General features: G+C 35.1%; 1 protein-coding gene across 1 annotated transcript in view; it reads left to right on the forward strand.

The window, feature by feature from the left end:
* The window catches only part of FMN2 (formin 2), a 376,404-nt gene that overhangs the window by 261,483 nt on the left and 91,858 nt on the right, over window positions 1–23,063 (forward strand). Inside the window, exons 7-11 of the mRNA XM_077167810.1 lie at window positions 5,837–5,928; window positions 6,095–6,224; window positions 7,302–7,448; window positions 10,000–10,059; window positions 10,210–10,330. Of these exons, the coding sequence (XP_077023925.1) occupies window positions 5,837–5,928; window positions 6,095–6,224; window positions 7,302–7,448; window positions 10,000–10,059; window positions 10,210–10,330 (550 nt within the window). The remainder of the gene's footprint in view (window positions 1–5,836; window positions 5,929–6,094; window positions 6,225–7,301; window positions 7,449–9,999; window positions 10,060–10,209; window positions 10,331–23,063) is intronic.

Consider the following 23,063-nt stretch of genomic DNA (forward strand, 5'->3'; position numbering starts at 1 on the left):
GATAATTTCTTCCATTAGTTTTTCTTCTCCTTCTGGGATACCCACTACACGTATATTTGTACGGTTCACATTGTCCTTGAGTTCCCTGATACCTTGTTCAAATTTTTCCATTCTTTTCCGGATAGTTTCTGTTTCTTTTTGGAATTCAGATGTTTCATCCTCCAAATCACTAATTCTATCTTCTGTTTCTTTAAATCTGTCATTGTAGGTATCCATTGTTTTTTCCATCTTTTCTACTTTATCTTTCACTTGCATAAGTTCTGTGATTTGTTTTTTCAGTTTTTCTATTTCTTCTTTATGTTCAGCCCATGTCTTCTTCATGTCCTCCCTCAATTTATCGATTTCGTTTTTGAAGAGGTTTTCCATTTCTGTTCGTATATTCAGCATTAGTTGTTTCAGCTCCTGTATCTCATTTGAACTATTGGTTTCTTCGTTTGACTGGGCCATATGTTCCATTTTCTGAGCGTGATCCGTTATCTTCTGCTGGCGTCTGGGCATTTAGTCAGATTTCCCTGGGTGTTCGACCCCACAGGTTGAAAGATTTTTCTGTGCAATCTCTGGGTTCTGTTTTTCTTATCCTGCCCAGTAGGTGGCGCTCGTGGCACATGTTTGTCTGTGGGTTCCACCAGTGAAAGTTGCTGTGGTCCTTTAACTCTGGAAAATTCTCGCCGTAGGGGAGGTTCGGCAGTCGAAGCGTCTTGGAAGAATGCCAGCCGGCCTGGGGTTCCGAATGCGGGGAGGATCGCCGGCTGTCGCAGCACAGGAGAGCGTCTGGCCAAATTAGCTAGTCGGCCTGGGGCACCAAGCGTGGCGGGAGGGCGCCAGCTGTCGCAGCCGGGGAGAGTGCACTGTTCCCAGCCGACGGGGGAGTCACGTGTTTGGAAGGGATCCCCCCGTCACTGTTCTCCGCAGCCTGGGGATTTCCGACCCAACTATCTCAGTTGTTCCGGGGGGCCTCGTGTGGTGGGGGCACCAGCCGCCGCGGCCTAAGGGGACCGCCTGTCCAATTCTACCAGCTGGCCTGGGAAGGTGGAAGGGAGGGACTCCGGTCGCTTGCCGTCCCACCCAGGAAAGCCCGTGCCCCTTGGTGATCTCACTGGAGCTGGTTCTCCCAGATAGTCAGCCGTTCCAGGATGGGGTACGCTGTCCCTTTGATCTCCCTCGTGGCTCCAGGAGCTGCTCTGTATTATCTCCACTCCCCCAGTAGCTGTTCTGGAGGAGGAAAGGTGAGGGTGGCAAGGCTGTCGAGGCCGGTGGTGGAGGAGCTGGTGAAGGCGGGGGCAGAGGGCACCGTGGTGGTTGGAGAGCAGCCGGAGCAGGAGGGGGAGGAGAGGGGAGAAGGAGGGCAGGCGGCTCGGCTGCTGCGGGGCGTGGGCGCCGCGCGGCGGGCCGGCGGAGAAAGAGAGGGGAGAAGGAGGGCGGGCGGCTCGGCTGCTGCGGGGCGTTCCTTATTTTTTTTATCTAGTCCCTGAAGGGACTTTGCCAGTGCCTTTTAATTGTCTGCCCAACATACTGTGAGATGTATTCAGATGTTACATTAAATTGTACAGAATTACAAGCCCTTGTTCCCTTACTAGGCTTCATGAGTTGGGGTTGTTTAAATGAGCTATCGTGACAGGTTAAGTTAGATTATGTGCTACAGAAAATTTAGGTGTTGGATGAAATGAACCTCTCTTTCTTTGGTCTCATAGAGTTGGTGAAGTTCTAAAACACAAGTCATCCTTTTCCCTGTATTCTAATTTACCTTGGTCCTGACTTAATTGGCTTTGTTCTTATTTCTAATGGAAGCCTGATCTCTTTTTAGGTTTCTTTAACAGTTGTTGTATGTAGCAATGCTGAATTCAGAGCTGCAGAACTCCAGCTCTGTGTCTTAGATGTCACACAGGTACCCAGAGTTCCAAGGATATACCAGGTTATACATATGTAGCACAGCATCTCAAAATCTAGAAATAATATTTACAGCTCTGGAGTACACGTGACTGTTATAAGTGCTCACCATCTAGGCCCCAATTTCTTGTAAGTATTTTCTGAAAGAGACCATACAATATTTGCTCTTTTGTTTCTGGTTTATTTTGCATCACATAATGGCCCCCAAAGTTCACGAGTATGTCTTTTTAATATTTTGTGTAACAAGATGGAAAGTGTACGTAAGGTATTTCTGCCACATACATAAGTGATTATTTTGAGAAAAAGCACTTAAAATATGTTCTAGTTTGCTAGCTGCCAGAATGCAACACACCAGAGATGGATTGGCTTTTAATAAAAGGGGATTTATTTAGTTAAAAACGTCTAGTTCTTCAGAGGAAAGGCAACTAACTTTCAACTGAGGTTCTTTCATATGTGGGAAGGCACAGGGTAATCTCTGCTGGCCTTCTCTCCAGGCCTCTGGGTTCCAACAACTTTCCCCCGGGTGATTCCTTTTTGCATCTCCAAAGGCCTGGGTTGAGCTGCAAGTGCTGAGATGAGGTATGTTGAGCTCTCTCATTTAAGCACCAGCCAATTAAATCAAACATCATTCATTGCAGCAGGCATGCCTCCTAGCTGACTGTGGATGTAATCAGCAACAGATGAGGTTCACATGCATTGGCTCATGTCCACAGCAACAAAACTTGGCATCTTCACCTGGTCAAGGTGACACCTGAACCTAACTACCACAAAATATTAAAAAATTTACAACTAACTTACTCTCCAATTTTGGAGCATCTTGATTTAAGTAGTGAAAGCTTATAGCTTGTCTACAATTTATTAGGGGTAAATACAAGCTATGAGAGAACTTCTAAGATATGCCAAGGACTTTAATGATGGGTGCCCCTGTTTCTTTATAATGATTAATATTTCGAAATGTGTGGATTTGGATATACCACTAAATTTTTATGCATGTTATCCATCAGTCTGGTCATAGAATGAGAAGTGGGGTTTTTCTGAAGTAATTGGTTAAAGGGAAGAACGGAGGAGATTAATAGTATATACACGTGATAGTCTGGCTGTTGGATAGTGAGCATGATGGAGATCTTCTGAGGTGGATCAGTTGAGCTTCAGGGAGAAAAAGAATGAATAGGCAGCATCATGCACACACAGCCGCGGGAAAGGAAGAAGGTGGTTTAGGAGCGCTGATAGCAATGACACCTGGTTTTCTCTACCAGCTGTAAGATCTCTACTGTCAATCTAGGATAACTTTGCTTCGTTCTGAAATGAGCAGAAAGTGTCTAGGACAGTGTCGAGTATACTGTATACAGAAGTATACAATTAGTAATCCATAACACGGAGCAGTTTGGGTAGTGACTCAGTGGTACTGCCTGCCAGTCACTTTGTTCTGTAGACACTGAGGGATTTTATACTCCTCATATCCTTTAACTATTTTTGAAATTTACCTTGGCTGTGGTTTTTTTTTTTGCCTAGTAGCAGTTGATTGAGATTTTTTTTTTTAAAGACCCAGAAAGCTGTACTGACCCGTGGAGTGGGCTTCTAGCCATTTAGTTCCTGGCACTGACGTTCAGCTAGGTCTGGAGCAAGGAGTTTTTTTGTTTTGTTTTGTTTTTTGAATGAGGTTTGGGTATAGAATGAGTTTGGGCTCAGATAGAGCAAGCAGACTAACCAACCACCACTCTTGTAGAAGGTCTATTTCTTTCAAAAGAATGTGGAAATTATAGGATTGGATGTTTTTATATGGTATGTTTAGTGTGGACATGTGTCTTATACAGCTCTTGACTTATTAATATCCTTAATTTGATATTATTACCTTGGCCACTCAGTTGTCAGAAATATGGGTATGTGTCCTAGTTTGCTAGCTGCTGGAATGCAAATATACCAGAAACAGAACGGCTTTTAAAAAGGGGAGTTTAATAAATTACTTGTTTGCAGTTCTAAGGCCAAGAAAATGTCCCAATTAAAACAAGTCTATAGAAATGTCCAATCAAAGGCATCCATCCAGGGAAATATACCTTGGTTCAAGAGGACCGATGAAGTTCAGGGTTTCTCTATCAGCTGATAAGGCACATGGTGGACACAGTCAGGGCTTGTCTCTCAGCTGGAAGGACACATGGTGAACACAGTGTCATCTGCTAGCTTTCTCTCCTGGCTTCCTGTTCCATGAAGCTCCCCAGGAGGCATTTTCCTTCTTTATCTCCAAAGGTCGCTGGCTAGTGGACTCTGCTTCTCGTGGCTATGTCGTTCTTCTCTGGCTCTCTCTGAATCTCCTATTCTCCAAAATGTTTCCTCCCTTATAGGACTTCAGAAACTTATCAAGACCCACCCAAATGGATGAAGACATGTCGTCACCTAATCCAGTTTAACAACCACTCTTGACTAAATCACATCCTCTAGGGAGATGATCTGATTACAGTTTCAAACATACAGTATTGAATAAGGATTATTCTACCTTTATGAAGTGGGGTTTTGATTAAAACATGCTTTTCTAGGATCCATACATCTTTCAAACCAGCACAATGTGGTTAAATTATTAAAGTACCATCTTGTAATGGAGATTTAATCAGTATTCTGAATATATATATTATAGGGTTGATTTTTATGGGCAGCTATGATAAGTAATTGAGGTAGTGATTAGTCCTCTAAAATTCTTGGGTAGGGCCATCATAAGCTGAGGAGAAATTAAGATCACAATGTAGTTGAAATTCTAGAAGTTTCTTGAGTTTTGGAATAACTTGTGTTATTTGCAGTGACACTTCTTTGTGTCCTTTTGATGCATTACATTCCAAAAGCAAAATTTATCACGCTGTCAGAAGATTGATTTTTCTCTTTGGCTGTTCTGTCATCAATTTCTATTCCTTGTTAAAAGATGCTTCTTTTGAGGTAACAGGTCTTTGTTAGTTAATCCCATCAACTGAAAACTTGCACTTCAAAATAATTAGTGAATACAAAGCAGAACATAGCTTTGTTTAGATGATGTCTTAGGTTCTCTAGACAACCATCAGTCTCTATCTTCTCCAGCAGTTCTTGGCTGAGCTTCTTTTCTGTTCAAACAAAAAAATGATGTTGAGGGAATTTTAAGTTCTGAGGGCTAGGTCAAATTCAGGATATGGCTATTCACACTCCTTAATATATTTAGAAATTTCATGTTGTATTTGAAACATCTTTGTGAGTTGTATAATGAATATATGAATACAAATAAAAATCATCCAAATTCTCTGTTAAAGTGAAAAAATTTGTACTTCTTGAAGTCTATAAAATCTTCTACTTTTTGTTAAAAAAAAGCAGAAGATAGCCTATAAAGGAACATGTTTAGGATGATACATTTTTTAGTTTTGACTATAAAGCGGTAAAGAAGACACTTAGGAAGAAAATAAACCTGGAGCAGAAGAATCAAGATCTTTTATTTTTGGTAATAATTTAATCATTCAATCACACTTTACTTCTCTATGAATGTAATTAGCAGTGAAAAATGTTTGCCGTAGTAAATATTTGTTTTCTTTAAAAATGTTATAAAACCTTTAGGATCAAATTACTTCCAAATTTAATTTGATTGATTTCTAAATAAGGAATACTACTCTAAAATGAAATTTTTGTGTTCTGGAGAGAGTATTATAAAAGCCAAATAAAAGGGAAGGAAAATTATATTGTTTTAAATGATGCTTGAGTGAATAAATGTTTTACAGATCACTAGTAGTCGATAACCTTATTTGGCAGTCAGTAGCATTATTTAGAGATGCTAATGTGTTTACAGTTAAAAATACCTTATTAATTAAGTGAAGCCTTGTGACAAACAGATGCTAAGAAATATGAAAATACATAGTTTTGCTTTATTTAAGATCATCATTATCTAAGGGATTCAGTTGACCAGATTTTGAAACACTGTTTGGGTTTTTTTTTCCCCCACCAGAGAGCACAGTCAGATGAACTGGAAAAAATTGAAAAGCATGGCCGGTCGTCCAAAGACAAGGAAAATGCCAAGTCTTTGGACAAACCTGAACAGTAAGCACACCTTATAACCATGTAGAGGTCATCCAGCCTACGTGTAGATTCTTTCCATTTGGAAAATGCAGTGTCTTAAGTGCATAATTGTTAGTAAATGATATGAGCATAAACTTCTGTGTATGTGAATTCTATTTTTCCTCTTAACTTGGCTTTATTTCCTTAGGTTCCTTTATGAACTGTCGCTAATCCCCAACTTTTCAGAGCGAGTTTTTTGCATCCTTTTCCAGTCAACATTTTCAGAAAGCATTTGCTCAATTCGTCGCAAACTGGAATTACTGCAGAAATTGTGTGAGGTGGGTTCTGATCCATGGAAAGCTGAAGTTTGATTTCTGATATTTAATCTTGTTCAGTCATAGTCTTATTTCAAAAAGTTTCCTTTTGTTTACTCTAAGTATTCATTAAATGTGAAAGATAGCAGTCCCATAGAATGGGACACTTTATGATTATGTTTCAAGGTCAAAGCAAGTGTTCAGACTGATGCACTGGCCTACACAAAAGTATTGCTAGACTACGGCCAGTGCACCTCAGGCAATGAAAACATGCTATGCCTTCTGCTTTTGCAGAAACAGAACCTTCCCTTTCATGATCTTCTCTTACATCAGACTTCCAAATGAATGCAATTTGAAGGCATTTTGTTTACTTTCCTTCAGTTTTGAAGGGCCACTGGACATGTTCTTAATGAATACACCAATCAAATACTTTAAGAATGTCCATATAACTCAAGAGAAAATAAATATTTTATGAAAACAAAGAATAAAAATGTTTGGCACAGAATATCCATATTAAAATTTAAGCCACTTTGTCAAAAATCAATGGTAACATTCATTCTGACAGTGGTATATGATTTTGAAAAGCAGACATTATTAAAGACTCAAATTTGGAAAGGAAATAAAATGCAAATTTAAGTTAAACTGTATTGTGGAAGAAATAAGTGTGAACATTTTTGGAGGGGCACATCTAATTTTGAAAGTGAATCTTTGTAACTACTTTTTACTTTCCTATAAATTATGGCAAACACTTATAGAAGCATCTTTCTATTGTATTGTTCTAGGAATTGATAAAGTTAGAATGATGGCGATGATATTACTTTGTAGTTGTCTCCATTTTGCAGCTTCACTTTTCTCCTTGCTGTTCCTTCATAGAAATGGAACTAGATTGGTATCCCTCAGCTTACCAAAGCATACCTGAATATTTGTTTGTGGTGTGACTTTTTAGAAGTTAACTTTGAAGACACTGTTCTTATAATGAGCGATGATGAGATGCATTTGTGACTCCAAACTATTAGCATACTATGAATACATGGCACTGACTGATAATGATTCAAACAAAACCTGTACAAGAATAAAAATGTTCTTCATCCTGTTTTATAGACATTAAAAAATGGTCCAGGAGTTATGCAGGTTTTGGGTCTGGTTCTTGCTTTTGGCAACTACATGAATGGTGGAAATAAGACCCGGGGACAAGCAGATGGCTTTGGATTAGACATTCTTCCAAAACTGAAAGATGTCAAAAGCAGCGTAAGTATTTTCTGTGAAAGGATGTAGGCAAACTGAGGGTAAGTTTGTTTAACAATAGATTTAGCTGTCACCAGTGTTTCTGAGGTCAAATGGTTCTGTATATTCTTAGCTAAGTAAAAGCAAAGATCATCGTAATTTTGTGATTTAGTGAATGATAATGATTCCTAAGTGAATAATTTTGAATCCCAAGTCTAATGAATATAATTGAGTAGACAGTATTTTAAAATAAAAATAGTTAATTTTTTTACTTTTGTTTTTAGTGTGACTAGCCAACACTCATCTTTTTAAACTCTAAAGGACTAATTGATTTCTACAAATAAGACAGTATATGCCTTATTTTCTTCCTTTTCATGTTAAGCAATAAAAATAAACAAGCTCATGTTTTTTTTATTTTTTCTAAAATGTGCACTTTCTTAAGCCACCATCAGAGGCTCATGTTTTGAAAACAAAGATGAGTGAAAGTAGTTTATCAATAAAATATAAAATGTGATCCTGCTATCTTACATACCATTCTCTCCATGAAACTACTCTGCGTGGAACTACCCAAGATTTCTGCAGACCTTATTTTTTTAATTTTACTTGTAGAGTTATGTTTGTTTAAGATTAAAACCTGAGAGATTGTGAGAGTGCCAGTAAAAACTAAGATTGGTGAAGCAACCATGATGGTTAAGGTCACAGACTAAAGTCTGTGATTGTAAACTAAGAAGATTCTCTGATAAAAGAACTACCACACAGAACAAACAGTATGATGAAGGAAACTGTGGTCATATTTTTAAAATATTAAGTTTAAGTAAATAATTGTCTTTATAGCCCTAAATAGAGAATTGTCCTTAATGAAAAAATCTCACTCATAAGAGAGAGAGAGGCACGTCTTTGGTCTTTTCTGTCTGCCAACTACTCTTTCATTTGTTCATTCATTCATGCAGCCGCTCTTATATTCATTCAACATTCTTTCATTGAGCGTCTATGAAACGTCAGATACTGCTTTTCCAAAGCTGATTCAAACACAGTTCTTCCTTGGAATACCAGCAGCGTGTATTTAGTTCATGTGCTGTTTTATTTGTAGGGCTTACATTTCATAGGAACCAACAATATGTGAACCTGATAAATCACATTTATTCCAAAGATCTGCTCTAAACACGTGGTCATTATTGAACTGCTCTTAGCAACTGCTTGCTGGATTAAAGCAAATAACTTTTGCAAATACCATGGGAATAGAGGTATCATCAAAATAATATTTAACTTATTGAAATAGATCTGAAGTAGATTATGGAAGTCGTATGAGTAAGGAATCATTGGTTATTTTTGTATTGATTGATATATCTTAGTCAACTCAATGTTAATTTAAATTCCATTAAGTAACAAAGGGATAATCTAGATATGAATTAAATAGCAAAATATTTTTATTATTTTACTTGCACTCAGAAAACTTTATAAAGCTTTGCTGACTTGGTTCTTTCCTTATAAAACAAAAACAACTTTACCTCTTCTGAATACTATTTGTAGACCTCTATGGAGGGAGCTAATACTCATATTACTCAGAATTTTCTCTCCACACGAATAGCAGCAGGTCTTTAATAATTGTTTTGCTAATTGATTCTGGCACAACTAACCATTTCATTGATTCACAAGTTAAAGAAAAGAAGTCAAGCTGATTAGGTCATTATAAAGTAAATCCTATCTAATGGGGAAAGTTTCTAATATTACAATATCATATATGTCTTGATTATAATTATTTTCTTTTTATAAATAAGGGCAAAATAATGCTTAGATTAAACATTCCATAAGATTTGTTTTTAAAATAAAACAAAATAAATATAATTTGGTCTTCCATATATAGATTATCTAATATTTATTTTAAGCAATGCAAAAATTAAAATTAATGCCTCTGAATGTCTTTAAAAGCTACTCTCTGAAGACTGTTAGATATGAAACAACTTTGCATTATTTTCTTTAGAATTATGCATAGTATATTGATAGCTGCATATGTATTAATGTCTGAATTTCAGCTGCTAATCTAGTATATAATGCATGCACGTTATAAAAGAGCCCATTTACTTGAGATGATTTCCTCTCAATCAACTTCCTCTCAAAATTTCCTTTTTTTAATTTCCCTAATTTAAATGTTGATGAGTCGCAATCAGACTTAGTGGTATAGTGGTACCTGCCAGTTGAGCTGTATAACATTGCTAGCAATAATTAATTTTTTCATTTAAGGTAGAAGTGATTCCTTTTAGTAATAAAACATTAAAAATTAACAAGCTAAATTTCCAGTGGAGGAAGATAAAAATAGGATAGTATTTATAGTTGAGACTCCATGCTTAAACAGCTGGGCTTTCACTTAGAGCTTAGAAGGAAACATGGGGCAGAGAATATCTTCTGTGTATTTAAACTGCTTAGATACACTAACTGAGGTCATTTGAAATGTATACTTTCACTTTTTATCCTAAATGTTTTCATGCATATGTGGATTCACTAGAATTTATTTTAATGCTGCATATGTAATAATTTTAAAAGTGTATTTTATAATTATTTTGGTCTTTCTTCCTAGGACAACAGTAGAAGCCTTTTGTCATATATTGTTTCATATTATCTTCGAAATTTTGATGAGGTAAGACAATCTTTACAAATAGGCATTTTAAAAAACTTTTTATTTGTTGGTTGATTTGACAATGTTTTTATTTTTGCCACTGCTGCTGTTTTATTATTCGTATTTATTATGGTGATGATTTCATTAAAAATCGTGTTTCTTGCTAATTAGGATGCTGGAAAAGAACAGTGTGTCTTTCCACTACCAGAACCCCAGGACCTTTTTCAGGCATCACAGATGAAGTTCGAAGATTTTCAAAAAGATCTTAGGAAACTGAAGAAAGACTTGAAAGGTAACTTATAATCTTAAAGAAACTGACATTTTAAACTTTTGCTTTTTTAATGGGAGAAAAGCAGACTTTCCAATGTTTTGAAGACAATTTATTAAACTTTAATAGCTTTGTAGAACTTAACTTTCTGTGACAAAAGAACAACTTTACCAATGTTCTTTTGTTGTTAGAAATTTAACTATTGAATTGAATCTTGTTTATTCGAATAGCAGTCTATTTCATCAGGAGCAAATTTGATCTTCCTACTTCCATTTTATAGTCAAGAATATTTGGACATTAATAATGTCATAGTTGGTTACAGATCATGACACTGTTAAAAGATAATTCCTCTATAGTCTCCCTTGGTATACTTGCTCTAGATTTTGTGGCTTGCGAACCTTCCTGGGAACAAATATGCTACTTTTACATATTCAGTCAAACAACTCATGCGTGTATATTGTTTTATCATTAGGTCAAGAAGCCTTATATATGTAAATCATCTTGAAGATAGTTTGCAAATATTCAGGTTTCTAAATTAAAATTTAATTTACTCAAGAGGAAGGAGTTATAGCATAACAGTTTGCCAAAAAATTTATTTTCCAAGTAAAATCCTTTTTATTCCCTTTTCATGTGGTTTATTCTTATTGTTGAAGAGGTGGGAACACCTCAGCTATCTAAGTCTTTTTCTAACTCTGTTAATCACAGACAGAAAGTGAACAAACTTTTGGGAAATTTTCCTATGATATCATCTTATGAAAGAAAAGTCCTTGTTTGCCCATGTGTGGAAACCAAAAAAATGATGTAATTTTTAAGAGATTCTCCTAATTTTGAGATGTGTTTATCCAGACAATACTTATTTGAAATCAAATTCATGGAGTTGTTATTTTCTGGTCACAGATATTTTTTACATGGATTTTAGTCAACATCTCAATATTACATAGTTTGCTTATAGTTCTTGTACATTTAGCAATGTTTGTTTTTGGATTGGTATATGTCAGTTGTTTGCTATGTGTGCTGTGAACACACATAGATACACTAATTGATTTCGAGGAGGGATGTACTTCTGTGGTTTACCTATACTCCCTTAGAGCCTTACACCTAGGTGCTCATTGATTGAGCTCAAGAATAACTGCTTTGTTTTAATAAAATAATGATAAATAAACCAATATTAAATTTTTATAATACTATGTTAATATGTACTTAAGTTGAGAATGATTTCAAAGCAGTAAAAAAAGCAAACCATTCATGCAATAGCATTTATCAAATTTCAAAATTATTCCATGTATCTCAGTTTGCTATGAAAATTTACACACACATGCGCACACACACACAGAGATGTGGTGCTAGGGATATTTCTAGGGAATCTGGAAAATACTTCACATTCTGATCAACAATTCAGTCTTTCAATGTAGGATTTCATAGTTTACAAATGTTTTGATAAATTCTGAGAAGGATGGTAATCTTATTACCAAGGGACTTACATTTGCTTCAGTTGGTGCATCACTTTGGAATGTTACCCCATTTTATTTTAGTATCTACATGCTTTTTTACTGTAGGTATTAAATATACATGTAGCCATGAACATGACAAGTTCTCACAGGACTTGGAGCTAAAAAGAGAGATAATAGCTTTGAAAAGGACGAGTTGCCAGTGACTCTGAATACTTTTTTCTCTTCCACGTTTATTTTTTAGAGAAATGTGACAGCTACAGCAGATTAACTATTGGAGGAGCATTTTAGCAATTTCTGAGTGCCAAAGAGGTTAGGGAAGTGATGATTTTAAATAACATGAGGGTCCACTGTTATGCATGGATGTGATGCACTCATCTGAAAGGACTATTCCTCAACCAGCAAGTATAACCTTTGCCTAACACAGTGTCTTCCCAGATGTACCCATAAGTTCTTACAAGTTGGTGCTCTAGAAAAGAAAAGTGGTAGAAGGCTTCATGACCAAATGAATATGTGAGTTACTGAGCTAAAAGAGTTCTTTACTGCAGGAATTCATAGTACTCTCTAAAAGAAAGATTTGCAGCAGTTCCCCAACTTATTTGACAATGAAACCATTTTTTCCATATCTGATTGGATCTCTTGTTAGAACACATTTTGAAAAAATGCAAGCCTGGTACCATGCTAGTACTAAAGTGTGACCTTTGCCTCTGAGGAGCTTACAGTAGAGGAAGGGAAGTGAAACTATAGTTCATAAAATAATGCAATCATATGTTACTGATCTTGTTAAGTGAAATCAGCTTGAAGAGCTATTTACAAGATGGGAATCTCTGAATTATCCTTTAAAAACGAACAAAAGTGGACGGTGCGATGGTGGCTCAGTGTAGAATTCTTGCCTGCCATGCGGGAGACCTGGGTTCGATTCCTGGTGCCTGCCCATGTTAAAAAAACAAAAACAGACAAAAAACCTAACAAAAGTAAAAAACAAAAAGAAAAAACTAACAAAAACCATACTTTGCCTTATTTTTTCTTTTTTGAATTTGTGTTTGAATTTTTCCTTAGAAAAGTAAGATGTTTTGTGACATGAGGAAGGAAATCTTGCAAACTGAAATTTTAAACCCAATTTGTGGGAAGGATTTAACACAAACGTAACATTTCTTAGCAAAGAAAGGCATAAAATACAACTGCCTCATGCTTTTTGGAGTGGGGTGGTATACTTAGATATGTGTCTGTCTGACTCAGTGGGAATCAAAATAGGAGATTATTGGGTTATGCTATTTTGAATATGTGTTTTAAAAAGTAATATCTACATTCTGCTAAAAATGATTCATTCTAAGCAACCAAATTAAATTCATTTTAGAAGATTTAGATAGCCTATTCACATTTTTTTTCAGAAGCAAGTTGTTTTTAAAATGTTTAGAAAATGAGATAATGTATGTAAAGCATTTATACAAATGCCTTTCATATGGTAAATATCCAATAAATATTGCTTGTTCATGATAAGGTACAAATATAATGAACTGTGTGATTGATTTGATAAAGACAGATAAGCAGTAGCCATTAAATTACTCATCTCCTGTCTATATGTCTTCTGTTTCTGTGTAGAGACTTGAATTTGTGTCTAAGAAAAGGCTGAGAAATAATATGTTATGACTCAGACATTTTAATAAGTCGATTGAAACTCAGTTCAGCTTTTTATAGGAACATCCATTATTTTAGAGCTTTATACTTTCTCCCAAGATTTCCATAGCTGCTCAGGAAACTTCCCCGTCTTTCTGAGCTCAGTGGCATGTAGTTTGTTAAGCAACCTGATCTGCTTTTGATCTCTTCTGGCTGCCAGCAGCTATTCTTGATGCAGTCATGCCCGATGATGACATCTGTTTCAGTGCCATTCTTCAGTAGAAATTGTGGCACTTGCCACGTGACTAAAATCAACTCAACATGTACAGAGCATTGAGTAGTTAAGTTACTGTGACTGGGCAAGACTATTTTCATACAAATTCTTCCCTGTGTTATATATTGGTCTCTCCTCCTCCCCACTCTTCACCCCCATACCTGACTTGAAAATGCATTTAAAATCTATTGACTGTATCTTTACCTTCAGGCAACATTTGCATCCAGAGATATATAGGTAAAACAAGTCTTTAAACTTTCTTTGTGCTGATTTATTGGGTTACAGTTAATTAGTTTGTAATTATTACATTTATAATCACAAGCTTCTGATATTTCACTGGTGGTTTTTTTGAGGTGATAAAAATGAAGATTTAAAAATAACTTATCATTCTGATTTGTAAATTCATATCTGCTCAGAGAGGCGAAAATGTATTTATCTGAAGTCCTATAGCCCAATGATAAACAATTTAATACTTTGGTAGATGTTTATCTTATCTTTGTGGACGTATGTGTGTGCGTGTTGTACATGAAGTTTTTACAGTTGGGACCACGGTATATATAATTTTTGTCCAGTCTTACAGATTTTGCTTTATAGTAAGATCATTTAATTTGTTTTCATTTACATTCTCTCCTCTTTCTGCCTTTTCTATTCTCTTGATAAACCTTTTAATATTCCCTCCCTACTCCATCCTGCAACATTTAGGAAACTGTAGATCGTATTCCTATTAATTTGCTGGCTGATCTTAAATGTTAACATATTCCATAATTATATAATTTTGCAACATGGTATAAATTTATTTAGCATCCTTTTCTTCTGAATAAGATGAGAGACTTAAAACATTCTAACTAATAATTGAGCTCTTCCCACCTTCCTTCTCATGTTTTTCCAGACTTTAAAAAAAAATTTTTTTTAATTCTCATATTTCAGATTTACTAGGTAATAATGTTTACCACTATTTTAATCAATGTATTTTTAATGTTACATTGCCTTTTCCCTCTTCTTCATTTTGTGGGACTTTCAGTGACAGCTGGTAGGCATTAAACTCAGGACAGATGTGACTGAAAAAAATTTTCTCCTCATTGTTGAATTTTAGAATTTCAGATTGACTTATTTTTCATCAGTGTTTTAAAGTTACTTTTGTTTTCTTTTGCCATCTTTTATTCCTAAAGAGATTTCTGTTGTCAGTTTGCCATTCTTTTGTATATAATATTGTCTTTTTTTTCCTTTTTTTGCATGAGGAGGCTCCAGGAATCGAACCTGGGTCTCCGGCATGGCAGGCGAGAAGTCTGCCTGCTGAGCCACCATGGCCTGCCCTGAATTCATTCTGTTTTAACTTGCTCAGTACTTAAGGAGAACGTTCAATTAGCAGATGGATGTCTTTTGTAATTGCTTGAAAATTTGTCAGGTATTATCTACTCAAGTGTTGGTTCTTCACTTTTTTCCTCTTCTCCTGAAACTCCTTTTAGAAGTACAGTGGAGCCAATTGATCTATTATCCCATGTCTCCTGATTTCTCTTTCATATTTTTAAAATATTTTTTTCTTTTTGTAACTATGATTGTTATGCATTCCTCAGCATTGTCTATCAGTTCATTAAATCTCTCTTGACTCAGTCCAATCTGTTATTTATATTAGTTATGTAGTTATTTTTAAAAAGCCATGGTAATTTTTGTTTCCAAGATTTTCAATTTGTGTTTTACCATATCCATTTTTGCCTTTAAAGTAATTTCTTGTTCTTATTGTGGATGGTATCTTTCACTTATCTCTTAAATATTAAAAAAAAAAGTCATTTTTTAGTTTTCTGTAGTTTTCACTCCTTTAAAAAGAATTCATCATCCATTTGTTGATTTTTTTAAGATGTCTTTCTACTCCATTTTCTTTCTGATTTTGTAGTGTTGATTTGAAAGTGATGTCAGCAAATTATGACCTGTGGGCCAAATCTGGCCTTTTTTTTATAAATAAAGTTTTATTGGAACACAGCCATGCCCAATCTTTTATGTGTTATCTATGACTGCTTTTGCCTTATAAATGTGCAGATTAATATTTATGACAGAGGCCATCTATTAATAGCCTGTGTCTTACTCTTTCCTCTCATCTTGCCCCCATATCCTTCCCTTACCCCCTCAAATCTATCATGGTCTTTTGATTTTTCAGTTGCTTTAACTTGACCTGCCTTTGACCCCCAGGCTGCAACCAGAGCTTTTATCAGCAGACTGGGGGTCCTGCCCTGTGGTCATTTTTGTGTTTTTTTGCAGCTCTAGTCACCAATGACTTGCCTCAGGTCTCAGAATGAACACTGTGACTACCTACCCTTGCTGCCCTAAGCACATCGCAGCATATGGGCTGTAATCTTAAAAAGCAGTGGTTTTCACCTTTTTTTATGAGTTGGGAGGCCCCTTCACGGCTCTGGGTTTTTCATAGTGAGACTGGTTCCATTGCCTCCTGTACTGTGTACTTTCATTCCCCTGTCTCCACACCAGACAAACTCACTACCTCTCCTCTAGTTTTAAAGTCCTGGGACCTGTCACTTCAGCCTTTTCCGAACCTTGGGCTATTCTACTCTGTCTTATCCAAGAAGTTATTCACATTTTTTTTCTTTTTACAAAGCATGCCATGTCTGTTTAACTTCTTCTTTTTATGTTTTTATTATACTTTGCTATGTGTTTTCAACAGAGGCAAGCCTCAGTCCATGAATTCATCATTCCATTTGCTTGGACATCAGTAGTCACTCATATATTTTAATTTTTTTCCCACTGAAAATTATGGCAAAGCATTTTCTCATGCCATTTAATATATTTCAAAAATTCCTTGAAAATGATTTCATAATACTCTATATAATGATTACATCATCATTTAGCAATTTGATTATTGTAGGAAATTAGACTCTTTGCAATTTTTACTACTATTAAGTAAATCATGTTGTATATCTTTACCCATAAATCTCTTTCCCATATCTCTGATTATTTTCTTAATATAGATTTTTAGAATAATAATTACTAAATCAGAGAAAAAAACATTTTTGGGGGGTTTTTAATAGTTATCAACAAAATGCTTTCCAGAAGTGCAGCTAAAGAATTTTAATGGGTGGGTTGTCTCTTAAAATAAAGAACAGAATAATAAAATTTAGGAGATTTAGATCAATAGGCAATCTTAGAGATAGTAAAATTTAATACCTTCTTATCATTCAATAGATGTTTACTAAATTCATAGAAAATTAAGAAAATAAAAACACAGACCTTTCCTCATAGCTCATAGAATAACAGGAGCACCACTGGTTGTATGATGAGTAATGTAATAGTAACAACAAATGCTTTTTAGTTATGTAAACAAAAGTCTATGGAAATACAGAAGAGGTAGTCATTAAGTGTACTTGAAAATTATGTTTAAATTTGTCTTTAGCAGGTTAGTAAAACTGTCTCAGGGGGAAAACTGGCATTTCCAGAATAGAGAAAAGCATGAATTCTGTCACCAGTCTTGTGACTTTTGGCCATTGAGTTTCTATTAATCCATCAGGCCAGGGATTTCTCAGTTTATTTCAGACTTATATTTGAGGGAAATAAAATAGCCACACCTGTGATTTGGCTCACCGTGGCAGAATTCTAAACCAGGATCAGGTCTGTGCAAGTATATTGTTTAAGAAAGCTTCCCAAGCCTGTAATTATTATATAGTCTTCAAAGTAGCAGGTGATGCCTACTCTGTGCCAATGTTTTATGTGCATTAAATCATTTAATTCCTATGAGGTAATGATGTAGATGTTATCAGTAATTCTCTCTTTAGTGATTAGATATAACTGAGTGAGGACAAAATAATAAAAAGAATGAAGGAGATGAAATATATATCTTTCTATTTTGAAAAATTTTCGAGGATCGATGAAGAACATAAACAAAAGCTTCAGGAATCACCCAAAAGTCCCAAGTATTATAAAATGAGTTCTCCACCCTGGACACACTTTATTGAAAGTGCAGGGTGCCTTGGTCAAAGATAAGTTCTTCAAAGCAGACAAGCCAGATAACCATCAAAGGAAAAATAAATTCAGCTAAAAAATTAAGATTTTCTTTTAATCAAAAGACACAATAAAGTGAAGTGATAGGTAAGAATTGGGAAGATTCATTTCACATAGGCAAAACACAAATGGCCAGTAAAGAATTGAAAAGACAGCTTCATTAGTAATCAAGGAAATGATAATTAGAACCACAAGCCCTCCCCTCGCCATTTCACATAACCAGATTAGGACAGTTTTAAAAGGTCAGACAATGGACAATATTAACAAAGATGTGAATTAATCAGAACTGTTTTACACTGATGATGGAAGTGTAAATTGATGAAATATCTGTGGGAAACCACCTAGCAATATCTTATTACAGTAAAAAAGGCCTATACACTATGACATAGCATTTGACCACTAGCCATGTACCCCAATACGCAGTGACCAGGGGAAATAACAGCTATGCTTACACTTGTAGGAGAAGCCCTGAACCCCTCTGATGTTTTTCAATAAAATGAAAGCTGAGTAAATTATGGTATCCTTTTTTAAACAGCATTTACTGATTGAACTACAGTTACCTGCATTAAAAATGGATAAATTTCAGTAACATAATCTTGAGAAAAAGCCAGCTATAGGAAAAGTACAAATATTATGAATTCATTTTTTAAAGTTAAATTATGTAAAAAAAAATAAAGCAAAAAACCAAGCTAAATAATTTGTTTAGGGATATCAAGGGGATGAGAAATACAGAATTGAAGGTAATGGTCACCACTTAGGCCAAGGAAGGGATTTAGAACTCATGAGGCCCTTGAGAAGTATCAGTAATATTGTCTCTTAACTTGGAGCCAGGGTATAAGGGTGATCATTTAATGACTCTTTCTATCCTGTGTACGTGTTATATCTATTCTGGTATATGGATGACATCTTTAATCCTTTTGTTTGAGAGGCAAGTGAAATAGGCAACCTCACAGGAATATGTTTGAAATAGAGTTGAAATTTAATCATCTGGTTCCACTAATTAAAATGTGTCATAACTCAGTCTATTCTAGCCTTTATGAAGAAATTATATAGTTTAGGAAATTCAAGAATGAAAACAATTTTAAAAACATGGAATTTAATTAAAAGAACAAGCTATGTTCTTGAGAAGACTGTATATGTTTGCAAAATGGTTGTTACTAATATAAAACCTTTTTTGAAGGGAAAAAACTTAATCTGAAAAACTGGCGTATTTTCTGATTAATGATCCAATCCAATTTCTAATTAACAATTTCTGATTAACAATCTTTATTTATGAGCAATCAGTAAACATAAAATTAACTGCCAGTGCCAGAAACCTGTTGAGTAGTTAGAAAAACATAATACATTTAATCCTCGTTGTTGCTGCTCCTAGTTCTGAATGAAGTTAGGGAAACAGACACCACACCAATTATTTTACCAGGTAGAATTTAGTGTAGGGAATTAGGTTAACAGGTACTGGAGGATTAGCAAAGCAAATGGGAATGCTGAGTTAAATGTAGGAAGCAGCAACCACCCCTGACAAGATCATCTAAAATCCTTCTACTGTTTTCTAAAAGTTGCAACCTCAGAGAAATTAGTGCCATTTCTAATTAAGAAAAGTAAGTGAGAATAACAATTAACGTGCATTGAGACATAATCTCTCGGTATCTCACATACATTTATCCCTTGAACCAAGCCTGCTATGCATAAAGGCTGCTACCTTCATGTTGCAAATGAAGAACAAGTTAGTGAAATGCAGGAACTTGTCCAAGGTCTCTCAGATATGGATGGTAGAGGTGCAGTTCAAATCAAGTTCTATCTCTTCCTAACACTGATTTCTTAACTAGTATAGTGTGCGGCTTCTCTGTTTGATTTAATAAAAATACCTTCAGATTCTAAATCTCAGTTAATGGAACATTAAATTATATTAAACAAATAGTAAATGATCCATAAGAATCCTACGTATATTTGAACAATTTCCATATAATTTCCCTCTTCACTGAATTGGCTATGTTAAAGATTATTACAACTGTGTTGGTAAATTACTTTTGAATTCCCAGAATAGCTTTAAATGTTTAAGTCAGAGTTACTATTCTTTTTCTTTTGAGGGCTCTTTAGTTGACTTTGAAGCTTCCCCAAATTTAAAACTCATAAATCCTCTAATAAATCCTTCACTTCATTTCATTTCCTTCTGACACTTATTTTCTTTTGAGTGAGAGACTAGATGGTGCCTCCTTAAGCATTTTGATAACTCATTTTATATTCCAAATACTTTATAAATTTCTTATTTCTTTTAATACCCTCCCCCCTCCCCCTTGTATATATGTTCCTTTTCCTTCTTTTATGTGGTTCTTTCCATACCTTCTGCCTTCTTTCATGCTGCAAATTTAGGAAACTCAAACTGACAAGGCTTTTGAGCCCCAACACTTTACTTTGGTTTAAATGTACTTTTTGTTAATTCTATGGGCATATCAGCCCAAAGAAGTTAAACAGCAAACTAGAAAATGTTTTAGTTTCAAGGAGGTCTATTCTGAATTTTGACTTCTTAAACTCTAGACAAGCTTTTGCTTTATCTCTCAAAAACAAGAGTTTTGCTCCTTGGAAAAAATATGCTTTATCACTGCGTATGTTTAAATTCCTAAGTTAATTTTATACCACATTGGAGCCCACTAGCAAGACATCTCTCCTGAAGCAAACAGCTTCAGTGGCATCTGTTTCAGTTGGCAGTTCCAACGTCAACATATATCATATTGGAATTGGAAGATTTTGGCAACCTGCAGTGACTGTTATACTCCCCAGACTCTCAAGGGGCCCCTGAGAGTTAGGGACTTTTCCTTGCCCAGTCACAGATGTCAGTAGTTACACTTTAAGTCTTCTTTAATATTTTTGGGGGCAGCCAAAATAGCATGATTCTGTATAAGTTTAAGTGAGAGTCACTCACTCCTTTGATAAACATCATCCCCTAGTCCTACAGATATTTGACATTTCTATAGAAGATGTCAGAGGATAAGTTCATATGTGCAGTGTATTAGGGTACATTGTACTATGTTTTATTCAATTTTATATTCAAAGTAAGGTCATATGATTTTATTCTTGGAATTTAAACTTTATTCTTCAAATTTAAAGAATTTATTTGTGCAGATCCTAAATGTTGAGCAATTTGTTAATTATTCAGAATGTTATGCTTTAGAATGAACATATTTGAAGAATCTTAGAACTGTGTGAAAGATTAGAAACATGTTAACTTTTGGTAAGGGTGCTTTTATTATTTCATTGTAAAATGCCACATCTGTCATCTAAAATATGGTTTAGGATAATGAGTAATAAGCTCCTTAGTACTGTCTTAGGAAAGTTGAATAATTTTACTATTATAGAAGATAGAATTTTTAAGTTATCTTTAGAAATCTGCTTGGATATTTCTACTAATGCATTTGCTGCCACGCTGAAGCACCAAAGTAATCATTAGTGAAAGAGGTACTTACATCTGCATCTGGAGAGCCCACAGACTCTTAAGCTGAAGCTAAGCTTTACAGGATACGTGCGGCACACTGGACTATTCTTAACGCTCCAAACAAGGAGTTAGAAAGAAACTCCTAACCCTGGGCTTCTTTTATTAAAAGTCTTAGAAGTCCAAGGAAGCTAAACTGTGAAACCCTGCTGTTCTTTTGTTGTTTGTTCATAACAATATAACTTTTTAATTGATATAATTTAAAATTTACCAAAAAGTTACAAAGTAATGCATGGAGCTCCTGTATATTCTTTACATAGATCATCAGTTGTTTGCATTTTGTCCTATTTACTCTCACTTTCGCTCCTTCTTCCCTCTTTCCACATATACAAGTATATGTGTGTGTGTATATGTAGGCAGGTATGTATTATATTTGTAGCTTGTATAATTTTTTGACCCATATAAGAATAAGCAGTATTATGCGTCTTTACCCCTAGATACTTTAGCGTAAAGAACTTGGACGTCCTTGTACATATACTCAGTACTGTTATCGGGTAGTTTAACATTGATACAATATTATTATTTAATCCACAGACCATAATCAGAAGTGTACTTTATAGCTATTTTTCCCAACCTAGGATCACACATTGCATTTAATTGCCACGTCTCTGTAGTCTCTTGTAATCTAGAGCATCTTCTTATTCTTCACCATTCTTGACCTGGATATTTTTGAATTGTACAGGCTTGCTAGTTTATAGATGTCACTCCACTTGGGCTTGTCTGCAGAAGTGTGTGTGGCTTCTCAGTGTACCCTGTCTGCAGGCCCGTGCTGCCTACCTGCCTCATTGCCTATGATGGTAACTTTGATCTCTTCGTTTAGGTGGAATCTGCCAGGTTCCTCCACTATAAAGTGACCATTTTTTCCTTTAGTAATTACTGAGTATTTTGTGACATGATCCTTGAAGTTATGTAAATATCTTCTTCCTCCTCTTTCGCTCACTAGTTTTCACATCTACTGAGGGTTTATAGCTCCATTATTCCATTTCTCCTTACTGGTCGGTCCTGGCCATTCTTTTGTATACATGTTTTAAGATTTGGAATAACAGAAATACACCAAAGTAAATACATTATGAGAAGTATTAATCAGCGTTAACTCAGGGAAGGTTGGGTCAAGTCAGTATTCCTTTTCCTGCACTCACCAAGTGTGTCATCAGAATTTCTGCAAATTTCTATAGTTTTGCTTTTCTGTGAAAAGTTCTGACCTATATTGGGGTGTTTGTTTAATAATTGATTCATTATCAGAAATAAAAATTGTCTGTGTGAATATGATATGATTTGGAAAAAGGGAGTGGCTAGAAGTAGTCATGTTCATTGTTTATTTTCAGTGAGAAATAGTTTTAGTAAGTGACACATTGTCAACATTTATCACATTAGTGTTTTCAAAAAGAAACATGATTTTAAAAGATTACGTTGGATTTATAGATGCCCCAAGATGTGCTTTTTGGATGGAAGTTTAGTGTTGAGTATCAAAATTTCATGAGACCTATATGTTTTCTTATTTGCTGATGGTTTTAATTCAAAGGAAACACTGTCATTTGGAACTAAAAACAGCTCATTCTTGATTATATGGATACCTTCTTTTTTTTGTTCTCAACTGCAAGTGAGGCATTATCCATTTTAATGGTAGAAATTTATAAATATGTTCAGTGTGCTTTTACATCAAAATAAAACTCTAGGCAAAATGTAGTTTTAAAGTGGGAGAATGTAGTCTTCTGAAGGTAAGTGAAGGCAAAGGAAATATTGTTTGCATTGTTAACCTTATTTTAAAAGATAATTGTCCAGAAAATGTGGAAATAAATTTTAAGACATCAAAAATCACCCAAATAAAGAAACTTTCTCATAATTTTGGAAAAACCACAACAGAAATATCATTATTTCATTTTTTTTAACTGTGAGAGAGATGTCAGTTTATGTTTTATGTGGAATGTT

Source organism: Tamandua tetradactyla, chromosome 7 (genome assembly GCF_023851605.1).
Source record: "Tamandua tetradactyla isolate mTamTet1 chromosome 7, mTamTet1.pri, whole genome shotgun sequence".
Taxonomy (NCBI): domain Eukaryota; kingdom Metazoa; phylum Chordata; class Mammalia; order Pilosa; family Myrmecophagidae; genus Tamandua; species Tamandua tetradactyla.